Here is an 18,155-nt window from a genome sequence, read left to right as displayed (position 1 = left end):
AGATAATATTTATAGAAACGTTTCTCCATTTAGCCATGCTATTACCATTGTAAGACAGAGATGGAGGAGAATCCTGGTAGATTGATATAAAAAAGAGGTCGTGTCTGAGTAAAACATAGCATGTCGAATAAGAGCTGGCCTCAGGTTGAAGATATATAGTGGGGCATGGGGGCTGGACTAGATACAATAAGGATTGTCAACTTGAAGAAAGAAGTAAGCTAGAAGTATCCGAAGAAATTCCTGTACATGCGCATGTCATATGCAAGGCTATTTGGTCTCTATTGCGCGCACACATCCTACTTGATGGTAGTTATTATTACATTGATACACATTCAGCCCTGTCGATCAACCGGGCTGAGCCTTGGCAGGGATGGAGTGTTTTGTATAGCCTTCCCCCCTTGCTTCGGGTTACTACGGTGTTATGGATTCAAGTCTTGCGAGATCAACAGGGGACTTTCGTTAAATTCCACCTTCGTCTGGCAATTGTTTAAACCTCCGCAAAACATACGTCGCGTAAGCCACCTTGTTGACGCGGATACTGCAGATACCAAGATTGATAAAAGTATCTGAGATATGTTTATTTTTGAACATAATCAGGTCACTGGGCTAATATTTCTCGCTTAATTGTGGTTTTCCACCTCCCTCCCTGCATTCCGCCTAAAATTGTGAATGCTTGTCCTAGATAAGAGGCTTTCCTGAAGGTTTTACCAACACAAGAAAACACACCAATGACATCCCTCAGGACCAACCTCGGACCATTGACTACCACATTCACTTATCCGGAATCATGTACTGTTGCTGTAGGAGCATGTCCAACCTGCACACAAGGATGGCAGGCTCAAACATGCAGTAATAATGCCTTTAACCATCAAGGGGTGCAGGATGATGTTGAATGTTGGCCAGCTCGGGCCAATCCCAACCTGGCGACAGGAGTAGCCCTCAACGGCTGGGGCTTCTATTCGCCAGGTATACATTGCCCTGCTGGGATGGTGACTGCGTGTTCGGCGACAGGTGGATCAAATGGGGGTTTCCAGTTCCAATACTCGTTGAATGACGGCGAGACTGCTGTAGGTTGTTGTCCGAGGTAGGTTTGCCCAACGCGATCGTAATATCTCCCTTGGGGGCGCCCGGATGTCGAGTTTAACTAAAGGATCTTGACAGCGGCTATTCATGTGGGCATGCCCGCCATGACCAATATCAAACATGTCAATCCGTTTATGTTACTGGCTCTTTCCCAATCGTGCAATGCAAGTCCGGCTCGAGCAATGGTTATACATATATGACAGTACCGGCGACTGTCACAGCGACAACATCCAAGTCGGTGACCCTGACGCACACTATCTCTGCGTATACTGTCAGAGCTCCCATGATCCAGATCAACCACATGGCAACTGACTTGCCGACGTCGACGCAACCCCCTCCAACGTCATCGGACTCGTCTTCTGGAATAAAAGTTAGCGCCTCCATATCTGCGCATTTGTCCCCTGCAGCGAAGGCCGGAATCATTGTCGCCGCCTGCTTAGGCGCAATAATCTTATTCGGGTTGATTGCATGGTTGTGGTATAGGTGTGGGTCAAGGAGAAGCAAACCAGCTCCGGCTAAGCCAGAGGTTGGACATTCGCAGGTTCCACCTTTTCCAGTCACAAATAACGGCATGTCACAAGGACCGCAGTCAAATAGGCCCAAGTCCGAGCTACCAGGACATCACATTGTTTCGGAGTTGGATGGTTCACAGATCTCAGGGCAACGGAATACCGCTGGGCCCGGTTGAAGAGTCGGCCTTAAATGTGTGAATACGAAACGGCGCACTGGCACTCAGCTTTAGACATCGGGACGTATCTTTCTTAGGAATGGAATGATCTGCATTTGTAAATAGAGTGCTTCATCCCTATCTTCGTACGATCTTTCCTCCAATACAGAAGGGCACGAAGTGCAAGGCCCTTCAAGGCCTGTACAGGGCGATCCCTGATAAGAATAGACATAAAAGATGAACTAGTTATCGCTGGACAACGCATAATAGCCGTTGGCTGCCGTTAATTATGGTTCTGTAGCCTTGTCCTAACGATAGATGATAAGGGCAGCTACGGAGCTCAACAAAGCAGATCAATACCTTTGCTGGAAGATCGCAATAACTCATTTTCATAACCCTTGGTCTCCCATCAGTCGGCCCAAAACCTTTGGGCAACAAACCGTCTCCACGCTACTGCAGCTTCCTCATAAGTGGTCTGTGCTCGGGAAGCTCGTATGACAAAACAGCATCTAGTATGCACAGGAAGCTCTCTCAGTGACCGGAATCATCTTCTCCATCGCCGGATCACGGTAGGGAAGTCTGCGCTTTACTCCGATGGACACTGCTGGTGGCTAATAAGTACTAATCTCGTATCCGTATCCACTTAGGGACTCTCATTATAGATGACTGGTGTGGGTAAACAGAGGTTGAAGTGTTGAAGAGACTCTTGTAAATGATTCTTCTCCGTGTATTCGCATCTTTTGTAGATTTAGCGTTGGTCTTACCTCCAGACAATGGTAGCATGTGCCTGAGTGTGGGTTGAGTGAGATATGTGGTTATAGCTGGTCTTAGTATAGACATAGTTTGATCAGAATGACAAATGACTGCTATAGGAAGTGAGATAGTTATCATAACTCGAGCACTCATGCGAGGGTCGAGAGCGCGCACCATAAGATGTCGATTCTTGCACATAAGACTAGAGGGATATTCTCTGCAGTAGGACACATCCCTGCCATGCATCTGTAGGCGTTCCACAAATCGCGTACAACACGCAAAATTTGCAGGTCATCTATTGAGAAAACATCAACATCAGCAACATGGTTCAGATACCTGTGAGCCTTGTGCTTTCGCCTTAGCACATACTGAACAGTATATCGCATGAGCTTTGTGACATTTCCCATCGACGAAGGGCCGTCAAGGGCGACTTGGCCAAGGCAGTGGAACCGATTTCTAATAGTGCCGCACTATGAACGGAACTAGAGAGTCATAAGAAATTGTGCATGACGACTTGGAGAAAAGGTACGTTCCAGATCCATGAAAAAGTCTAAACTAACTGTTTTTGCTATGTGGAGTAACCATGAATCGTTTACTGCAGATTTCACGCCACTGATTGACCAGATTGGGTCTTTTAATAACCGCGCTTATCGGTGGATTCAGCTGACCCACATACACCTATGACACGCATTAACTACACACTGGGACACTTGCAGAAAAGAGCAAAGCAGTTCAAGATTACTAGATCCAGTCCACGCACAAGGCTATTTCTGCTTTTCTTGGGTGTGTTGACCGGTTGTAGCCTATTGGGGCTGAACGATTGCTAATCTACAAACCAGCGCATCTTAGTGTCTCACACCACCGTCTTTGTCTCCACCGAACCATCTCCACTGTGGAGGGACTGTGGGAGGGAAATGCCCGTGCATGGACACAAGATCTCACCCTATAACCTACTATTGTTGGAGAGCTGTCGCGGAAAGCGCGGTTCAAACAATTTTGGTAGCAATGTAAGGGTACGGATCCAGGCTGATGAAGCACAGATCCCCAACGTGCCAGTGTCGTGAACATGGTAATGAGTTGCGCAGTGGGTCTGTCACATTTAGTGTGTACAATCCGGGGCATGCGACCTTATACGTGGCCTGATCCATGGACGATTCTCGGCCGTGGCCATTTTATCCTGCATTGTGGTTAAACAGATGTGCCACCCCAGTTGAGCCAGCCTGAGTGCCAGTAGCAGGTACTACAGGACAGTGTCACATCTAATTGGCAATTGGCCCCTTGATGCTGTGAACTGAAACATCGGTTTTCTTTGGTTTTCGTGTTACGTCTGTGGGCTATTCCTGTTGCCATTGCTCATGACCACCCTCGCAACAAAGGTGAGGCTGCTACATATCGTGACACAGAATGGATAATGGCCTCCCGTGGCAAATGAATGGCCACGCCTGTTGTCAGCAGCCATGTGATGGGGGTGCACTCCCTGAGTCATTCGTGTAAGGGGTTCGGAGAGACGCCTTGCTGCCAGGGTCTTGGTACTTAACGGCCTCAGCGCGCTTTGCGCGAGTCGTCGAGAACGTGAATCTCAATTATCTGGCCAGAACTGTCTATCGGCAGTAGGCCTACCTCTTACAGAGCCAGACTAGAATGATCATAGTGCACAATCGGGTCTCCGACATACAGACCCCTGCGCTGCCAAGACAGATTCTATCCAATATGAGGGTCATGTTACAGTCAATATAGGCTATTCTTTTTACCAGACGCCTTCAGTGCATCCTCCCGATACGGCAGCTCCAGTCATTATCTACAAGTCAGTGGTACTCTTATTTTACGCTATGTTTCTTGCAAAAGGCGTGTTCTTCAAGTATATTCACCGTCGAGGTAGATATTCTATCATTGGCATAATATCGTGTTTGTATGTAACAGCATGTCAACCTGTGATACGCCCACTACTCTTCACCGTTCATGGTCTCATTTCGCTTCCGTTTTGTCTATCTTGCTTCAATTTCATTCTTTCGTTGGGCTCTCCTGCTGACCTTTTACCTGATCCGCTGTAGCCGCCATTGTAAGGACGATACGACGACCATCAATCCGACCTGACCGAGTGAAATAGCTACGGAGAGAAACCGTCACCCTGCGGAGCCTGCGTCTTGCCACTGGATCCATTCCCAGCTTCTTGGGATTCCCTGATCTTGGTTTTCCCAACTGCGCTCCACCATCGTGCGATATACCTCCACCTCTTCAACGCGGTATGCTCCTCTATCTGGTCAAACGCCCCGCTGATAAAGTCTTTGTGTTCGTCCTGTACACTGGCCAATCCGAGAATGAAAAGAGGGATGAGCAGAAATGGTGATAATTCGAGAACAGTGACAGCCGACATCGTCACAACACCTTGTTCTACCATCGACTGGACCTTCCCATCGCACATACTGTCGGGATGCAGGATGAGGTAGAGCCAGGTAAAAAGTGCCGATGTGTAAGTATCGTATAGCTGTTGGTATTCTTCACCGGACAGAGCTTCTGGTGGTTGCCATGTCGTTAGGTCCTGCCATATCCCCACGGCTTCCGTGATTGTCGTAGAGTTATTCACTTTTTTCGTTCTTGAGCGAAAGTGAAGGGAGGATATTCGTTTTATGATGTCTAATAGACCGTCGTTCAATCCAAATATAATGTCGCTGTCACTTAAGTCGCAGCTTTCATCGTGGGTGGTTGGTTGGTTGTCTATGGGCGTGGTAGAAATAACCAGCGACGTGAATAACTCCAGAATTGCATAATCCATGGTTACAGCCGATGTTCTTCGTTTAATTTGGGCCGAGGGGGCTTTCTACACGTTTTATATATTAGTGCTATAGTTAAGTTGGCCTAACACATTCGAAAAGGCGCCGGAGCCGCAGCGATAATTTCGTCCCTAGTGGTAGGGTTAAAATTGTTTGACTTATCTTTTTGCCGCGGGAAGGGGCAAAAAAAAAAAAAAATAAAATAAAAAGACGTAGCACTACATGTACTCCGTACTCCGTACCCTAGATTTTGGTACCGTGTATCAGCGCTTTTTAAATGAGTAATAAAGCGACACGTCAGATACCGCTCTACTCAAGTGGCTTCCCTTTGACACTGGTTCCAATTAAAGCAAATAACACCGTTGGGTCCCAGGAATCCCCATTTTGCAGCCAGCATAGCATTCTTGACCGACAAAATAGCGGTAACCTTGCCAAGACACGTCGTGGATCGTTCTCAAAATCTCCGATCTTTTACTTTCCTTTGTGTCGGTAACGAATTACTCTAGAGCCGCCTTATCGCATCCTGGATTTCAGAGCCAGAGCGTTGGAACTGTGCGCGTTAGCTGCGTTGAATAAAAATATTGGAACCAGATCCCATCCCGTCTCGATAGTGGCCAACCCAATCACTGAGCCAAATAAAAAGGCAAGGAAGCATGCGTTATATCGCCACTGATTCCTTACATGAACAGTCGGTCGCTAATCATCGACCTAGGATTATTAAGCCTACATGAACAAGCGCTATCAAACTCTGACGCTTCTCAAACCCTGCGTTTGCGCTGTCCCAGACAAAGTCTTGGCTTCGTGTCGCTTCCCGCGTAAAAATAGTGGGTTTGATTTTCAATCCTTACTTTTTATTCTAATTCATCTGTTTTCTTCCGTGTTTTCTCCCTTGCTGTGTTGATTTCCATACACTACTTTGCAGCCAAATTGACCACCAGTTCAGCTGTTGATTCAGGCATACTCAGGAAGGGACTATGGCTCGCAGTTATCCTTACAACGTCCATGCTCACGCCCGCACTCTGCACATTTGAGATCATCATTTCTTGTGTGCTCGCCGGAATCGCCCGGTCGTCCTTGCACAAGATATATGTGGCGGGAATACCGCGATACGCCGCACGGGTGATTCGGTTGAGGAATGCGGACTTTGGCATTGGCACAAGTCTTCCCGCCCAGAAGGCGGCTTCGTCGTCGGGAAGATCCTGGTAGAATACCGAGGCAGCTTCGGGAACCCGCAACATACCTTGTTCATCCTGTTTGGCACGGAATGTCTATCAGCAAACTACATCGAAACAGGACGGTCGGGAATATGTAAGATGACTGCAAACAGTTTGAACTTACACCGACAATGAATGGAGCCATAGAGCCACCAAGCATATCAACGAGGTTTTTTCCACTGGGCGGTACGAATGCTGCCAGGTATATCAAACGCTGGAGCCCCAGCCCTTCCAGCGCGTCGGTGCCGACCATTCCGCCGTATGAATGCATCACAGCAAACACTTTCTTTCCTTCCTGGACTAGGGACTCAGCTGTCGCTCGGATCAGAGCGACATCGTCCTCTATGGTTTTGGTCGAGGGAAGTTCTCCGCTGCAACTCGGTAACCGGGGACATATAACTTCCGCGCCGCGATTTTCGATAGCCTTGCAGAAGGTACCGTACAGCTCGGGATGATGCCATGCGCCATGGATCACTAGGAAGGTCGACCGTCTTGGCGCGGGAGACATTTTGATTTGTTTATTTCTCGCGTTGGACTGGCGAGAGGCGGGGTTGTCCGGTGCATATTTATATTCTGGCTTTCGCAAGTCGAGAGCAACTCGGTGGAGACTTGCATCAGTGTGAACGTGGAATGGTCCGAAGGTTAAACTGTATCACCCCTGTCGAAGAGGGATGAGTATTCGTGTGCTGGTAAGTCCATTGTGAATCAATTGGCTCTTGTCGGGTTGTCTGAGGATCGAGTCGGTATATCCTTACCGATTACGGATAAGCGGTGCTGCACGGTCTTTTTAGTAGTATTATCGATGCTGTGACGTGTAACCAGAACATTTTAGCCGCGAACAACTCAATCAATGATGGTTGAGTTCATAGAGGCTTCTGGGTTTCATCCTCTCCTGCCTAAAGTGGGATGCAGAGAGACAAACATCGTAAACAGGACAAAAACACCAAACGCAGGAACGCTATACTTTTACTCTGAAATCGCAGTTCATCCATTAATTAGTGATAATTCATCATTCAGACTAACCACTCGGTAATACCGGTCGGGGGCTTCGACAGACTATTCGTGATCGGATTTTTCAACTGAACCTCATCTCATGGTGATATCTTTCTTGCACTCGGTCAACACGACGAGAAAAGTTCCCATAAAAAGCATGTTTGTCCTAGTGGTGGTTGCTCGTTATATGGCAGACTGATCGAAGCTCTTATCTAAGCTCTCATCTCAGCCAGAACACTCTGGCGGATTCAATCCCCCGGGCTTTCGCATTTTCGAATCCGTCGTCAAGTCTAGCCACACTGGATGGGCAGCATTGGTCCATATCACCAACTGATACATATTCCAAGTTTATCCTAGCAGAAACGTACCGTTAGCCAGAAATTGTCACGTTCTGTTGTTCTACTCACTTTGCTTCCACGGCAAGATCCCTCGCGAAAGCCCCGTATACTGGCCTTCCAAGCATAATAGCATCATTTGATCCGGATCGCAAAGAATTAGCGCGGATACTTCATTCAGGTAAGTCACTTTGGCCGCAAAGGTAATGTCTTCTGGGCTGAAATGAGTATCTAACTGCGTAGCCATTGCACGTCTCAAACCATGCCGGTATAGCCTTCCCGTACGCACCACATCGTTTATCGGAGTCGTTCTTGACATCGAGATATCAATCTTGCTAGCGATTCACATTCACAAGGCGCCCTACATGTTCATTAGTCAAGCTAGCAAGGTCATCGTACGTTAACCACTACTTTGCACCAACACCATGCGTTGTATGGACCCCCAGGAATCTTTCAGAGATCCTTTGGGCTCTCAGTATTTGTGAAGCTGACGGTACCGTCCATCGGGGAAGCGTTATAATTGCTTTGTTTCCCCATGAGCCCAAGCTGTCGCCCATTGTGCTCCTCGTCTCAACAACATTTGTTCCCACTTCAAACTTCGAAGACCAAACGTTCACCAGTACCCTTCTGGATGAGGTGAAACAACCAGTATACGAATGCTCTCAAATATATCCTGAAGGATGCGTGCATATACGTGCGGTGTGTACACGACACGAACAGGGTTGATTGCGTGCTTGTGGCGTATTCCCACCAATAAGCCTTCGCTTTTATACTGTGACTATACCGCAACAAGGTCAAGCTCGCCGATCGACCAAAGTTCCATCAGTCCTACGTTGAATTAATCCAGTGACTACCGTCCACATAGAGTTAAAAGTTTCAATGGCCTTGGGACTGCCTGGTTGAATGCCTGAATGATACACGTTCGGAGCAATATGTAGCAGACCAGACAGGGCGAATAATGTAGAGATATCAAATGACTTCCATTGGTATGGAGGCAGCTGTTGTCATCAACGTGGATGTTGGATACACGATCGCGTATCATAACATTTGGCTACTGTCCTGCTAAATAAACAAGGAGTGAAATTTACCACTTGAGGCTGGGAAATTCAAGGCCTTTATTTACAATTGTTCTTTTATATGCGTGATTACTGACACTGGCTGGTATTCCTGCATGAACTATTGAAAACATGCAGGAGAAACATGTGACGTCCTTTGCTTGGCAAAAATGTATGCGTCAGTTTGATTGAACGTCAGTCCGACTCAGAATTTCAGGCGACGCGATAGTTACTGAAGATGTGGTCGTGGTCTCCGACTATCGCTTTTCTCTGGCTTGTAGAGTTGCTACGCCCCTCTTGGCACACAAGTGGTCGCATCTTGAAAACCGTCGTCGCGATCAGAAATGGAACTCTGGTTGGTGTACACAATGCCCTGTACTATCAGGACTTCTTCCTCGGAATTCCATATGCTCAGCCTCCAGTCGATGATTTACGATACGAGCACCCACAGCCGCTGAACGAGTCGTGGGAAGTCCCGAGGCAGGCCGATTCTTACGGGTTTTGGTGCCACTCCGCGCCTCTCTCGCTCCCAGGCTACACACAGGATGGGTTTCACCACGAAGAAGATGAAGACTGCTTGACTCTGAATATTGTCCGCCCATCTGGAGCGACCCCTTCCTCTCGCCTTCCTGTCCTGGTGTACATCTATGGTGGTGGATTGCAGGAAGGGGGTAGCGCCGACCAGCGGTACAATATGTCCTTCCTCGTACGGGAGTCCGTGAAAATGGACACTCCCACGATCGGAGTTAGTTTCAATTATCGAGTCTCTGGATTTGGATTTCTGTCCGGTCGCGCGTTCAACGATTCGGGCCTCGCAAATCTTGGCCTATACGACCAACGGATGGCACTACGCTGGATCCAAGAGAATATTGCCGCATTCGGCGGAGACCCTACGCGTGTTACAATCCAAGGAGAGTCCAGCGGAGCTTTATCCGTTGGATACCACCTTCTGGCATATGATGGTCGTGATGATGGACTTTTCCGCGCTGCTATCACTCAGAGTGGCGCTCCGCTTAGTTCAGCAGCGCTCATCCCGGTGGACGACCAGGAGCGGATGTATCAAGATGTCCTCAACGCTACCGGGTGTGCTGCTGCAACAGAAAGCATTAAGTGCCTACGGGCAGCACCGGTGGAAGCGCTCAAGGCTGCGTTCCAGCAAAAGTTCTTTTTTCCCGTCATGGACGGGAAATTCATTGCCGACTTTCCCTCCAATGCGCTCAAACAAGGAAAGTTTGTGAAAGTGCCATTGCTCATTGGGTCAAATCTGAACGAAGGGACTGGATATATCGCTTCGGGGATGTTCGGTGCTGTGAACACGCCGACAGAGCTCAGAAGTGTGATCACTGGGTTCGGGGCCGGGGAACACCTTCCCAATGACACCCTGGACGAGATAGTGAATGGCTATCTTCAGTTACCTATCCGAGAAGTCCGAGCCGACCTGGGGACAGTTCTCATTTCCCCTAGTTCGAAGCATGGCTCAATGTATGGTTATAGCACATTCTATATTGGGGACTACCTTGTTAACGCCCCCAAGCGTTATAGTGCTCAAATGTGGGCAGAATATGGGGCGCCTGTCTATAGCTATCTCTTCGCTGTTGTTCCTAATGGTCTGTCACCTCAGATCCTCGGTGCTGCTCACTTCCAGGAGGTTGCATTCGCTTTCAAGAACTTTGACGGCGTCGGGTTTACGGCCCCTCCTCTCCGTTCATTCGACAGTCAAACTGAGAGTCAGCTACGAGACGTCAGCCGCAGGATGGCTCGTATGTGGTTAAGCTTCGTAGGCACATTATCGCCGAATAACCACCAGTGTAGGTTGCTTTCCTACTTTTTCCGTTCCAGTTGCTCGCCATACGTAGTGCCAGATTTAAACATACAATGGCCGGTATATCAGAGACGTTCACCAGCAAATCTGGTATTGCGTCTTGAGAGCACAACGGTGGAGTCAGATACCTGGCGGTCGGGGATCATCCAACGTATCATCGACGCTTTTGACGAGTATAAGCTCTAGTTCAAGAGTTGTTGTAGATTACGTCCCCCATCGACACAGCTCCGTTCTCATATAGCAGTTAACCGCGACGGCCATCAGGAAGATATTTCGCCTGCATGTGTCATCCCAAGTCATGCTATCGTCAGCAGCATCCAAAATCATTATTTTAACCCAATCCGTTAGAGTAGTAAATTGTCTGTCCTGAATTGTATCGCCCAGACTTCGCAGCTCCGGTTTCTACCCAGTCTTGTCAATCTTTACAGCCCCATTATGTCGACAGAACAGAGTAAGGTTCCTGCCGGGGTCAACCGGACAGAATACAAGGCAACCTGGCGACTAACATATAGTTCATAATTCATCTCGGACCACATTCACATCAACCTACCACATCATGGCACTTGTAGAATAATCAGCAGCCACAGCTATAGATTCAGGCTGAGGGCAAACCTCTATACAGTGCCACTGCACCTCTAGCCGTATGTAGATATCACAGTGGAGTTTATACATACTTTGCTCGCCGTGAATCAGCCATCCACAGGTATACACTTCGACGGTCGGAAAGAGGAGTGGTACTATCGCCTGAGTACTGGAATTGATACAGAATAGCTCACTGGCGCAGACCATAAATACCTGGCAATGTCGCCCTCATCTCCATCTACCATTCTCTTTCCTTCAGAACTCCAAGCAACCATTCTACTTACTCATTACTGCAATCCTCAACTTCGAAGATGCGCCTCTCACTTGCAATTGTAGCCCTTTTCGCTGTTGGAGCACTCACTAGCTGCGGAACACATGACTACGAGATTTGTGAGTGGTACGGAGATTGGCCGTTCTGTGGCAGCACCGATAGAAGTATCGGAGATAGAAGTGGAAACCAAATTCTGATTGATTGGACCAAGGACAGCACTTGTATGAACCACTGCGTTCGTGATCCACTCCGGGATTGCGGGGGTTCTTGCGGTGCCAAATAAGGCCATCGTTGCGTTACTGGGCACAAAAGGCTGTGGTGTCGAGTCTAGACCTTCTGAACTGGTAGGACTATATCTCTGCTTTCTTGGTTTACAGCTAATGTTGTGTTCTATTCTGTATAGCGATCACGGCGGTGCACCTGTTGATCAAACTTGATTTGGGCTGGGGGTGGTCCATGGAAGTTCAGGCAGTGGTTTTCGGGATCCAGTATACTTCTATGCTATTAATTTACCAAATTCTATTCTAGTTCCTATGGCTTCTTACTGCGTTGTATTCCCGCCGTGGACATATACTATAAACAGTATAGTTCTGTACTTTTGAAGAATATGGTAGATAATACCATGGGCTTCACACTTTCCGAATATGTTTCTGTACATACGATACGATAACAGAGAGTAATGATAGATTCTGATAAGACAAATATGCATCTTGTCTTTTGAATCATACCAATAGTGATGTACAAGTTCATATGGAATGACCTTATTACAAGAGAACGTGAAATTCATGGAGCACTAAATAAACGTATACAATGCTTATATCTATCCTCGCTTGAATGCTTGCATTTTCACCAAGTTCCCATTGGTAAGGTGCTGAAAATCATCCTCGCCATGTGTAATGACCCAATACTCAGTTGAGATCTTGCTCTCCCAGTTTCCGTTGTATTTGACTTGGATATGACCTACGGATTTGTGACTTCCACCGGGGGACCAGATGATACATATCTATCTCAGTCCGGTCATTAGTAATAAAGTACTTAATCAAGTAAGAAGAGGAAAAGAAAAGAACTCTGCTAATCAACTTACCCTCGCAGGATCATTGAAGCCACAAACAACCAGCCCAAATTCCCGATCCAACTTCTTCACATATTCGTCAACCGTGTAACCGGTGGTATCATCAGGATCCTGATCGTCGTACGGGAACATCTGATTCGGTTTAAGTTTATCCTCAAGACGAAGATACGCCCAGTTCGAGCAGAGGAAGACTTTCTGATGTTGCGTGTAGTCTTGCCGGTAGACTACTTTCCACCCTGCCGAAAGATGGCCGTCGAAGTGTTCCGGGAGAGCTTCTTTTTCGGAGATGGTGTCGCCTGGGATGTTCGTGCTGAGGGGTGTTTGTGGGGGACTTAGAACCTTGTCACTGTTGTTTTGTTAACTGTCACCTCTATACTAGATTTAGAGATGAACAGGGGAATGTACAAGACGTAAGTCATTTTGTGTTTGAGGATTGTCTCTGTGTGAGAATTTGTTAAGTGATCTGTGACCCTGTGAGTGGGTGGGTGAATATTATACTTTTATATTGGTACTAGCTGAAAGAAATATCTGATCACCGGACCATTGCGTCGCTGCCATCACGGATGATGGTGTGTACATGCTTTTAGGCTGTGTGGCGCATCTCATGCACTACGAATACGAATGGCCTATGCGTCTATGCGAAAGCTGAAGGGTGAGTTGTCAAAGTCCCAATGGCTTGCGGAGGTGTAGTGTGGGTCTCTACCCTGACTAGCTATATGTGAATGGTCTCGTTGTGGCATGAATCAGCAATAGTAACTGGTTCATAGTATAGCATAGTATAGTATAGTTGCTTCCCCGCCCTTCATGCAGTGGAAGAGTACTAGCTTGTGGGGATATCGGACATGGCCGTTACGCTATGTACAGATCAAATCTTCCACTAGTAAATGTATAACACCAGGGCTTGAACTTAAGCAGCTTTAGATCCAGATAGAGCTGATGTAGTGTTATAGTACAATATTAACCTAGTCCTATATATTGTCGGCCGTTCCTAGATCCGCTTTCGACTCGAGGATCTTTCCGCCTTGTACCGCAGTGAACATTCTTACCATATTTGAAGATGGAATTTAGGTTGATTGGACCTATTTTACGCTCATTCCAATGTCTTTGTGCAGTATATGCTTATCTATCTGTCTGTGGACAATCCTAATATGTGTACGTGTTCTGACTGGCGGTCTAACAGGGATCAAGTGGATATATATATATGAGTAGGGATATACCCAAGATGCTAAAATATAGTAACTATAGCTCTATATCTAATATCATCTATTTATACCACCCCCCAATGTGCTGTATAGATAATTCAATATAATTAATCGCTTTATATAAGCAATGTAGAAAGCCACTTACTCATATCGAGCCTAAGGTTGGACTTGTATCCAGACTGGAGACTGGCTGAAGGTTCCAATCAAGGTTGAACCTCGGGCCGTTCCCGAACTAACCCGTTTGTGGCCTAGTGCAGCGGATACGTGGCAATAGTGAGTACACACCTGCGACTTCATATGGGCGACGGTAGACGGTGGATCCCCCCTCGCAGCAATGTGCCACTAAGATATGCACTCTCGGGGAAGCCCGGTCGAAGAAAATAGGAAGTGTCTTATTGGTAAACTTTCTACAAGGTGGAGGTTCATCGTCGCTGGCGTTTGCAGATTGGAAATGTTATTGGTTATCGTTTCTCCTTCTGCAGAAATAATGAAACAGAAAAAAAAAAAAAAAAAAGACCGCTAGAAATCAAGACAGAGGCCGCCCTTGTACAACAACCCCAGTCTTCGCTCTGTAAGTAGGACAAAAAAACCCAGATTACGTCTGCGGCGCTTGCGAAGAAACAAATGTGTCGGCTTTTGACAAAAGTATGACCTTGTGTTCCAAAATGCAAGGTATTGTTCTACGGTCTTCTTCATTCTCTGGAAAGTCCATGGGAACTCCAATGGCTAGTGGATAGCAAATCGTAGCCTCTGATCTCAGCGGCTTGGAGGATCTTGATTCCCGTCGGCCCGTCTACGGGGGAGGCCGATGTGGGAACCTTGGAAACCCTTACAACAGGGCCGGGCTTTTCGTACGAGACATACATACCACATAGAATGAGAATATTACGATACATACCAGGTCTCAGGTTGTTTGCCCCACTGATAAAAGGTTAGGCTGTATCAGAAGATCAAGTCCAAATAACACCGGCTTGCCAAACCGTATCAATTACAGCACAGGAACAGGTGCTACACTGGGCTGGTACGAAAGTTTCTGAAGATGTGTCACAGATGAAGGGAAGTCCACAGACTGTGTATTTCTTTTGCAGAAAGATCGCCGAGGTACGAACGCGGGTCAGGAGGTCCTAGCATCTGCATTTCGACTTACCTTAGCACGGGCGTGGGTTCGCGGTCCGACTTGACATAACGGATCGACCATGGTTTGAACGACCAGAACCGGTAAAACAAGGGAGGAAGCTTAAGAGTCAATTAAAAACAATAATCATAGAGAAACTTATACACGATGTGGCGTAAAACCGCGGTAGATAAGCGAAACGATACCCTGACCCTTCTTCAGTACATGCGCATTCTTCATGTATCTGGTAGACCATCGGCTCCACTAAGTGCAGGATCGAGCCAACCACAGTTGCACGAAAGAGGAATATCACAGACGCGATGTAACCCACCCTGGTCATACGTCTCCACCACCTGTTCAGCTGAATGAAGGGAGATTTCTTGACTAGGTTCGAGCTTGAGGGAATCCCATAAGAATGGACTGGAGACCTGAGCCGGACCATGGCAGTCGCGTTTGCCATAGCGGACCGTGGTCACCATGATGCTTGTAGTCAGCCTCCTCTTGGGCCTCACTGGTCTTTATATTATCCGATGGACACTAGGAGAAAGGAAGACCCTGAAGAGGCTCCCACCGGGGCCTACATCAAAACCTGTTATTGGCAACCTTTTGGATCTGCCGTCACCGGGCACACCTGACTGGCTGCATTGGCTCAAGCATAAAGAGCTCTATGGTAATGCGATGCTCAAAGTCGGAAATATAATGACCCAAGGTACTAACCACAGGATCATGACTAGGCCCGATCAGCTCGGTAACGATCTTCGGACAAACAATCGTCATCCTGAACGACCGTCAAACGGTAATAGATCTCATGGAGAAGCGCTCCGGATTGCACTCTTCTAGGCCTCAGCTGCCTATCGCAGAAATGTACAGAAGCCAAAGCATTATGGAATCGAAAGGGAAATATGACTGATTGGCTTGGTAGAACAGATTGGGATGATACACTGGGGTTGATCCCGTACAACAGTCGCTTCCGCGCATATCGGAAAGCGTTGCATCAGGAGATGGGCACTCCCGCTTCGATTTTAAAATACCACGATATCATCGATATGGAAACACACCGTCTACTCTTCCGTATACTCGAAAACCCGGAGGACCTGGTCCAGCACATCAGGAAGTCAGTTGTCCAAGTTTCAGACTATGAACCGACCACTAAAGAATCATGCATACGTCTAGGGAAGCTGGGTCCATTATCTTGAGAGTCGGATACGGTTATGTCACAGAACCACACGCGCGGGACCCTCTGGTTGACTTGGTCGACAAAGCGATGGAGGACTTTTCGCAACTGGTTCTTCCTGGGGCTTGGCTGGTGAACTTCATTCCGATGTGTATGAGGCCTAGACTATATGCCAAGATGTATGCTGATAAGCTATAGTGAAATACCTACCCAGCTGGTTTCCAGGTAACGGTTGGCAAGAGACGGCAAAGGCTTACAAGAAAAGAGTAACAGCAATGAGGGACGTGCCTTACACGTTTGTCCAACGACAGATCAAGAAGCAGAATCATGTACCGTCGTACGTGTCAAGTCTTCTGGAGCAAGGCAATGTAGAACCCGGGTCAGAGGAGGAGATCGTGGCGAAGTGGTCTGCCCAGTCGCTGTACGGCGGAGGAGCTGAAACAGTAAATCCCCTGGCTAAACAGTTCATATGTGTCCGGAGCTAACCATTTCCCCCAGAGTGTCTCTTCATTGGCATGTTTTTTCCAGGCTATGGTGTTGAACCCAAATGTGCAGAAGAGGGCCCAGGAGGAAATTGACCGCGTGGTGGGAACCAGTCGCCTACCCGACATGTCTGACCGTGAAAACCTGCCATATATAAATGCTGTGGTAAAGGAGGTGCTCCGATGGCATCCTGTAACTCCATTAGGAGTCACACATGCAGCAAGCGAGGACGACACTTACAATGGCTACTTCATCCCTAAGGGCTCGATCCTGGTATCGAACATCTGGTGCGTTAGCCATCTTTGCATCTCTCCAGTGCTGTCCGTTGACATCTCCTGTATACAGGGCGATTGCTCATGATCCAGAGCTATACCACGATGCGACCGAATTCAAGCCGGAGCGCTTCCTGGGTGTCAATGGGCGAACACCAGAGTATGATCCGCATTTACTCTCATTTGGATTTGGGCGTCGAATTTGTCCCGGTCAGCACCTGGCTGCTGCCAATCTTTACCTTGCCATTGCCCGCTCCCTGGCAGTGTTCGACATTACCCATCTGGTCAAAAATGGAAAAGAGGTCCCCGTCACTCCCGAGTTTACGACGGGCATTATCAGTCATCCGGCTCCATTCGAGTTGAGCATTCGCGTCCGTAGCCCCGAACACGAGAAACTTATTCGGGCAGTTGAGAAGAGCTACCCATGGGAAAAAAGCCACGCGGAGGAACTTCAGCTGAAAATCTGATTTGCCGGTGAGCTATTGCCAAGATGTGTAGGAGTTGGGCAGAGGAGTTGAGTTCTATGTGGAAGGATCTGAGGGTTGGAATGATCAAATTCCCTCCTAGTATCCGGTGTACCCAAAGACAATGAGACTGGGTTCTTCTTGAGTGAATACTGATTGGATTTCTACTCACATACCCACTTGTACCCGGCAAGGTCCACTCTATACCCACTTCTGAGAGAGATACGTCAATTTCGTGTAGAAGAGATAACTGAATGATGTCATGCTGTCCTGTATAAATCCCCCATAGTATCTTCTCCGTGCCTCACTGCCCGCAAGCGGACAAAACGTGGGGGGAAAGCCGTCTTGGCTTGTCTGGAACGTGCCGAAGAGGGTCGGCAACCCTGGTTCCCTGAGATATGGTCGGGGAAACTTGCAACGTTATAACCCAGGCGGAAAAGGCTTGGCGTAGACTGCCTTTCCAAAGGATTTAACTCGAGAAGATTCAGTGAAAGAGGGAATAAATCCCGCTGGAAAGAATTCCCTCAAGGGCCTGAGTGGGGCTACCAGGGATTTAAAGTTAACCCAAACGCCCATCAATGCGGAGAAAGAGGTCATTCTGGGGTATCGTTGCCTCTTGGACGGAGTCTTGGAGGCCAATTAACTTCGGGGCGACACGAGGAGGGTAACTTATTCCGCGTGGCTAAACGATGTTCCCCAGTTTCGTCGGTTATCTCTTGCATCGGCTATTGATTCTCGCGCAGTGCCACAGTCTATGGGGTTATTCTTGGCTGCCTTGGGTCCCCTACCTTGATTTACTGGAGGGCCATGATTGGTTTTCGATATGTA

At 47.7% G+C, this 18,155-nt stretch overlaps 6 protein-coding genes across 6 annotated transcripts; 2 read left to right on the top strand and 4 right to left on the bottom strand.

The window, feature by feature from the left end:
- Positions 1 to 4,610: 4,610 nt before the first annotated feature.
- AO090012000071 (uncharacterized protein) lies at positions 4,611 to 5,276 on the bottom strand (the record flags this gene model as incomplete). The annotated part of the gene is made up of 1 exon (XM_023236305.1): positions 4,611 to 5,276. One exon carries the CDS (start codon positions 5,274 to 5,276, stop codon positions 4,611 to 4,613), a length of 666 nt encoding a protein of 221 aa, XP_023091240.1.
- An 849-nt stretch (positions 5,277 to 6,125) lies between these two features.
- AO090012000070 (alpha/beta hydrolase) lies at positions 6,126 to 6,996 on the bottom strand (the record flags this gene model as incomplete). The annotated part of the gene is made up of 3 exons (XM_023236304.1): positions 6,126 to 6,130; positions 6,236 to 6,524; positions 6,613 to 6,996. 3 exons carry the CDS (start codon positions 6,994 to 6,996, stop codon positions 6,126 to 6,128), a joined length of 678 nt encoding a protein of 225 aa, XP_023091239.1.
- A 2,113-nt stretch (positions 6,997 to 9,109) lies between these two features.
- AO090012000069 (uncharacterized protein) lies at positions 9,110 to 10,879 on the top strand (the record flags this gene model as incomplete). Its single annotated transcript, XM_023236303.1, has 1 exon — positions 9,110 to 10,879. The coding sequence occupies one exon, from the start codon at positions 9,110 to 9,112 to the stop codon at positions 10,877 to 10,879; it is 1,770 nt and encodes a 589-aa protein (XP_023091238.1).
- A 368-nt stretch (positions 10,880 to 11,247) lies between these two features.
- AO090012000068 (uncharacterized protein) lies at positions 11,248 to 11,835 on the bottom strand (the record flags this gene model as incomplete). The annotated part of the gene is made up of 3 exons (XM_023236302.1): positions 11,248 to 11,255; positions 11,368 to 11,444; positions 11,600 to 11,835. 3 exons carry the CDS (start codon positions 11,833 to 11,835, stop codon positions 11,248 to 11,250), a joined length of 321 nt encoding a protein of 106 aa, XP_023091237.1.
- A 531-nt stretch (positions 11,836 to 12,366) lies between these two features.
- On the bottom strand, positions 12,367 to 13,037 carry AO090012000067 (uncharacterized protein; the record flags this gene model as incomplete). Its single annotated transcript, XM_023236301.1, has 3 exons — positions 12,367 to 12,549; positions 12,631 to 12,813; positions 12,987 to 13,037. The coding sequence occupies 3 exons, from the start codon at positions 13,035 to 13,037 to the stop codon at positions 12,367 to 12,369; spliced, it is 417 nt and encodes a 138-aa protein (XP_023091236.1).
- A 2,374-nt stretch (positions 13,038 to 15,411) lies between these two features.
- Positions 15,412 to 17,330, top strand: AO090012000066 (cytochrome P450; the record flags this gene model as incomplete). The annotated part of the gene is made up of 7 exons (XM_001727089.1): positions 15,412 to 15,604; positions 15,669 to 15,798; positions 15,857 to 16,048; positions 16,108 to 16,259; positions 16,307 to 16,551; positions 16,607 to 16,878; positions 16,937 to 17,330. The coding sequence occupies 7 exons, from the start codon at positions 15,412 to 15,414 to the stop codon at positions 17,328 to 17,330; spliced, it is 1,578 nt and encodes a 525-aa protein (XP_001727141.1).
- Between the last annotated feature and the right edge of the window lie 825 nt (positions 17,331 to 18,155).

This window comes from Aspergillus oryzae, chromosome 4 (assembly GCF_000184455.2).
Source record: "Aspergillus oryzae RIB40 DNA, chromosome 4".
Taxonomy (NCBI): domain Eukaryota; kingdom Fungi; phylum Ascomycota; class Eurotiomycetes; order Eurotiales; family Aspergillaceae; genus Aspergillus; species Aspergillus oryzae.
The sequence above is the reverse complement of the archived record's forward strand: the minus strand, read 5'-3'. Positions and strand labels throughout refer to the sequence as shown.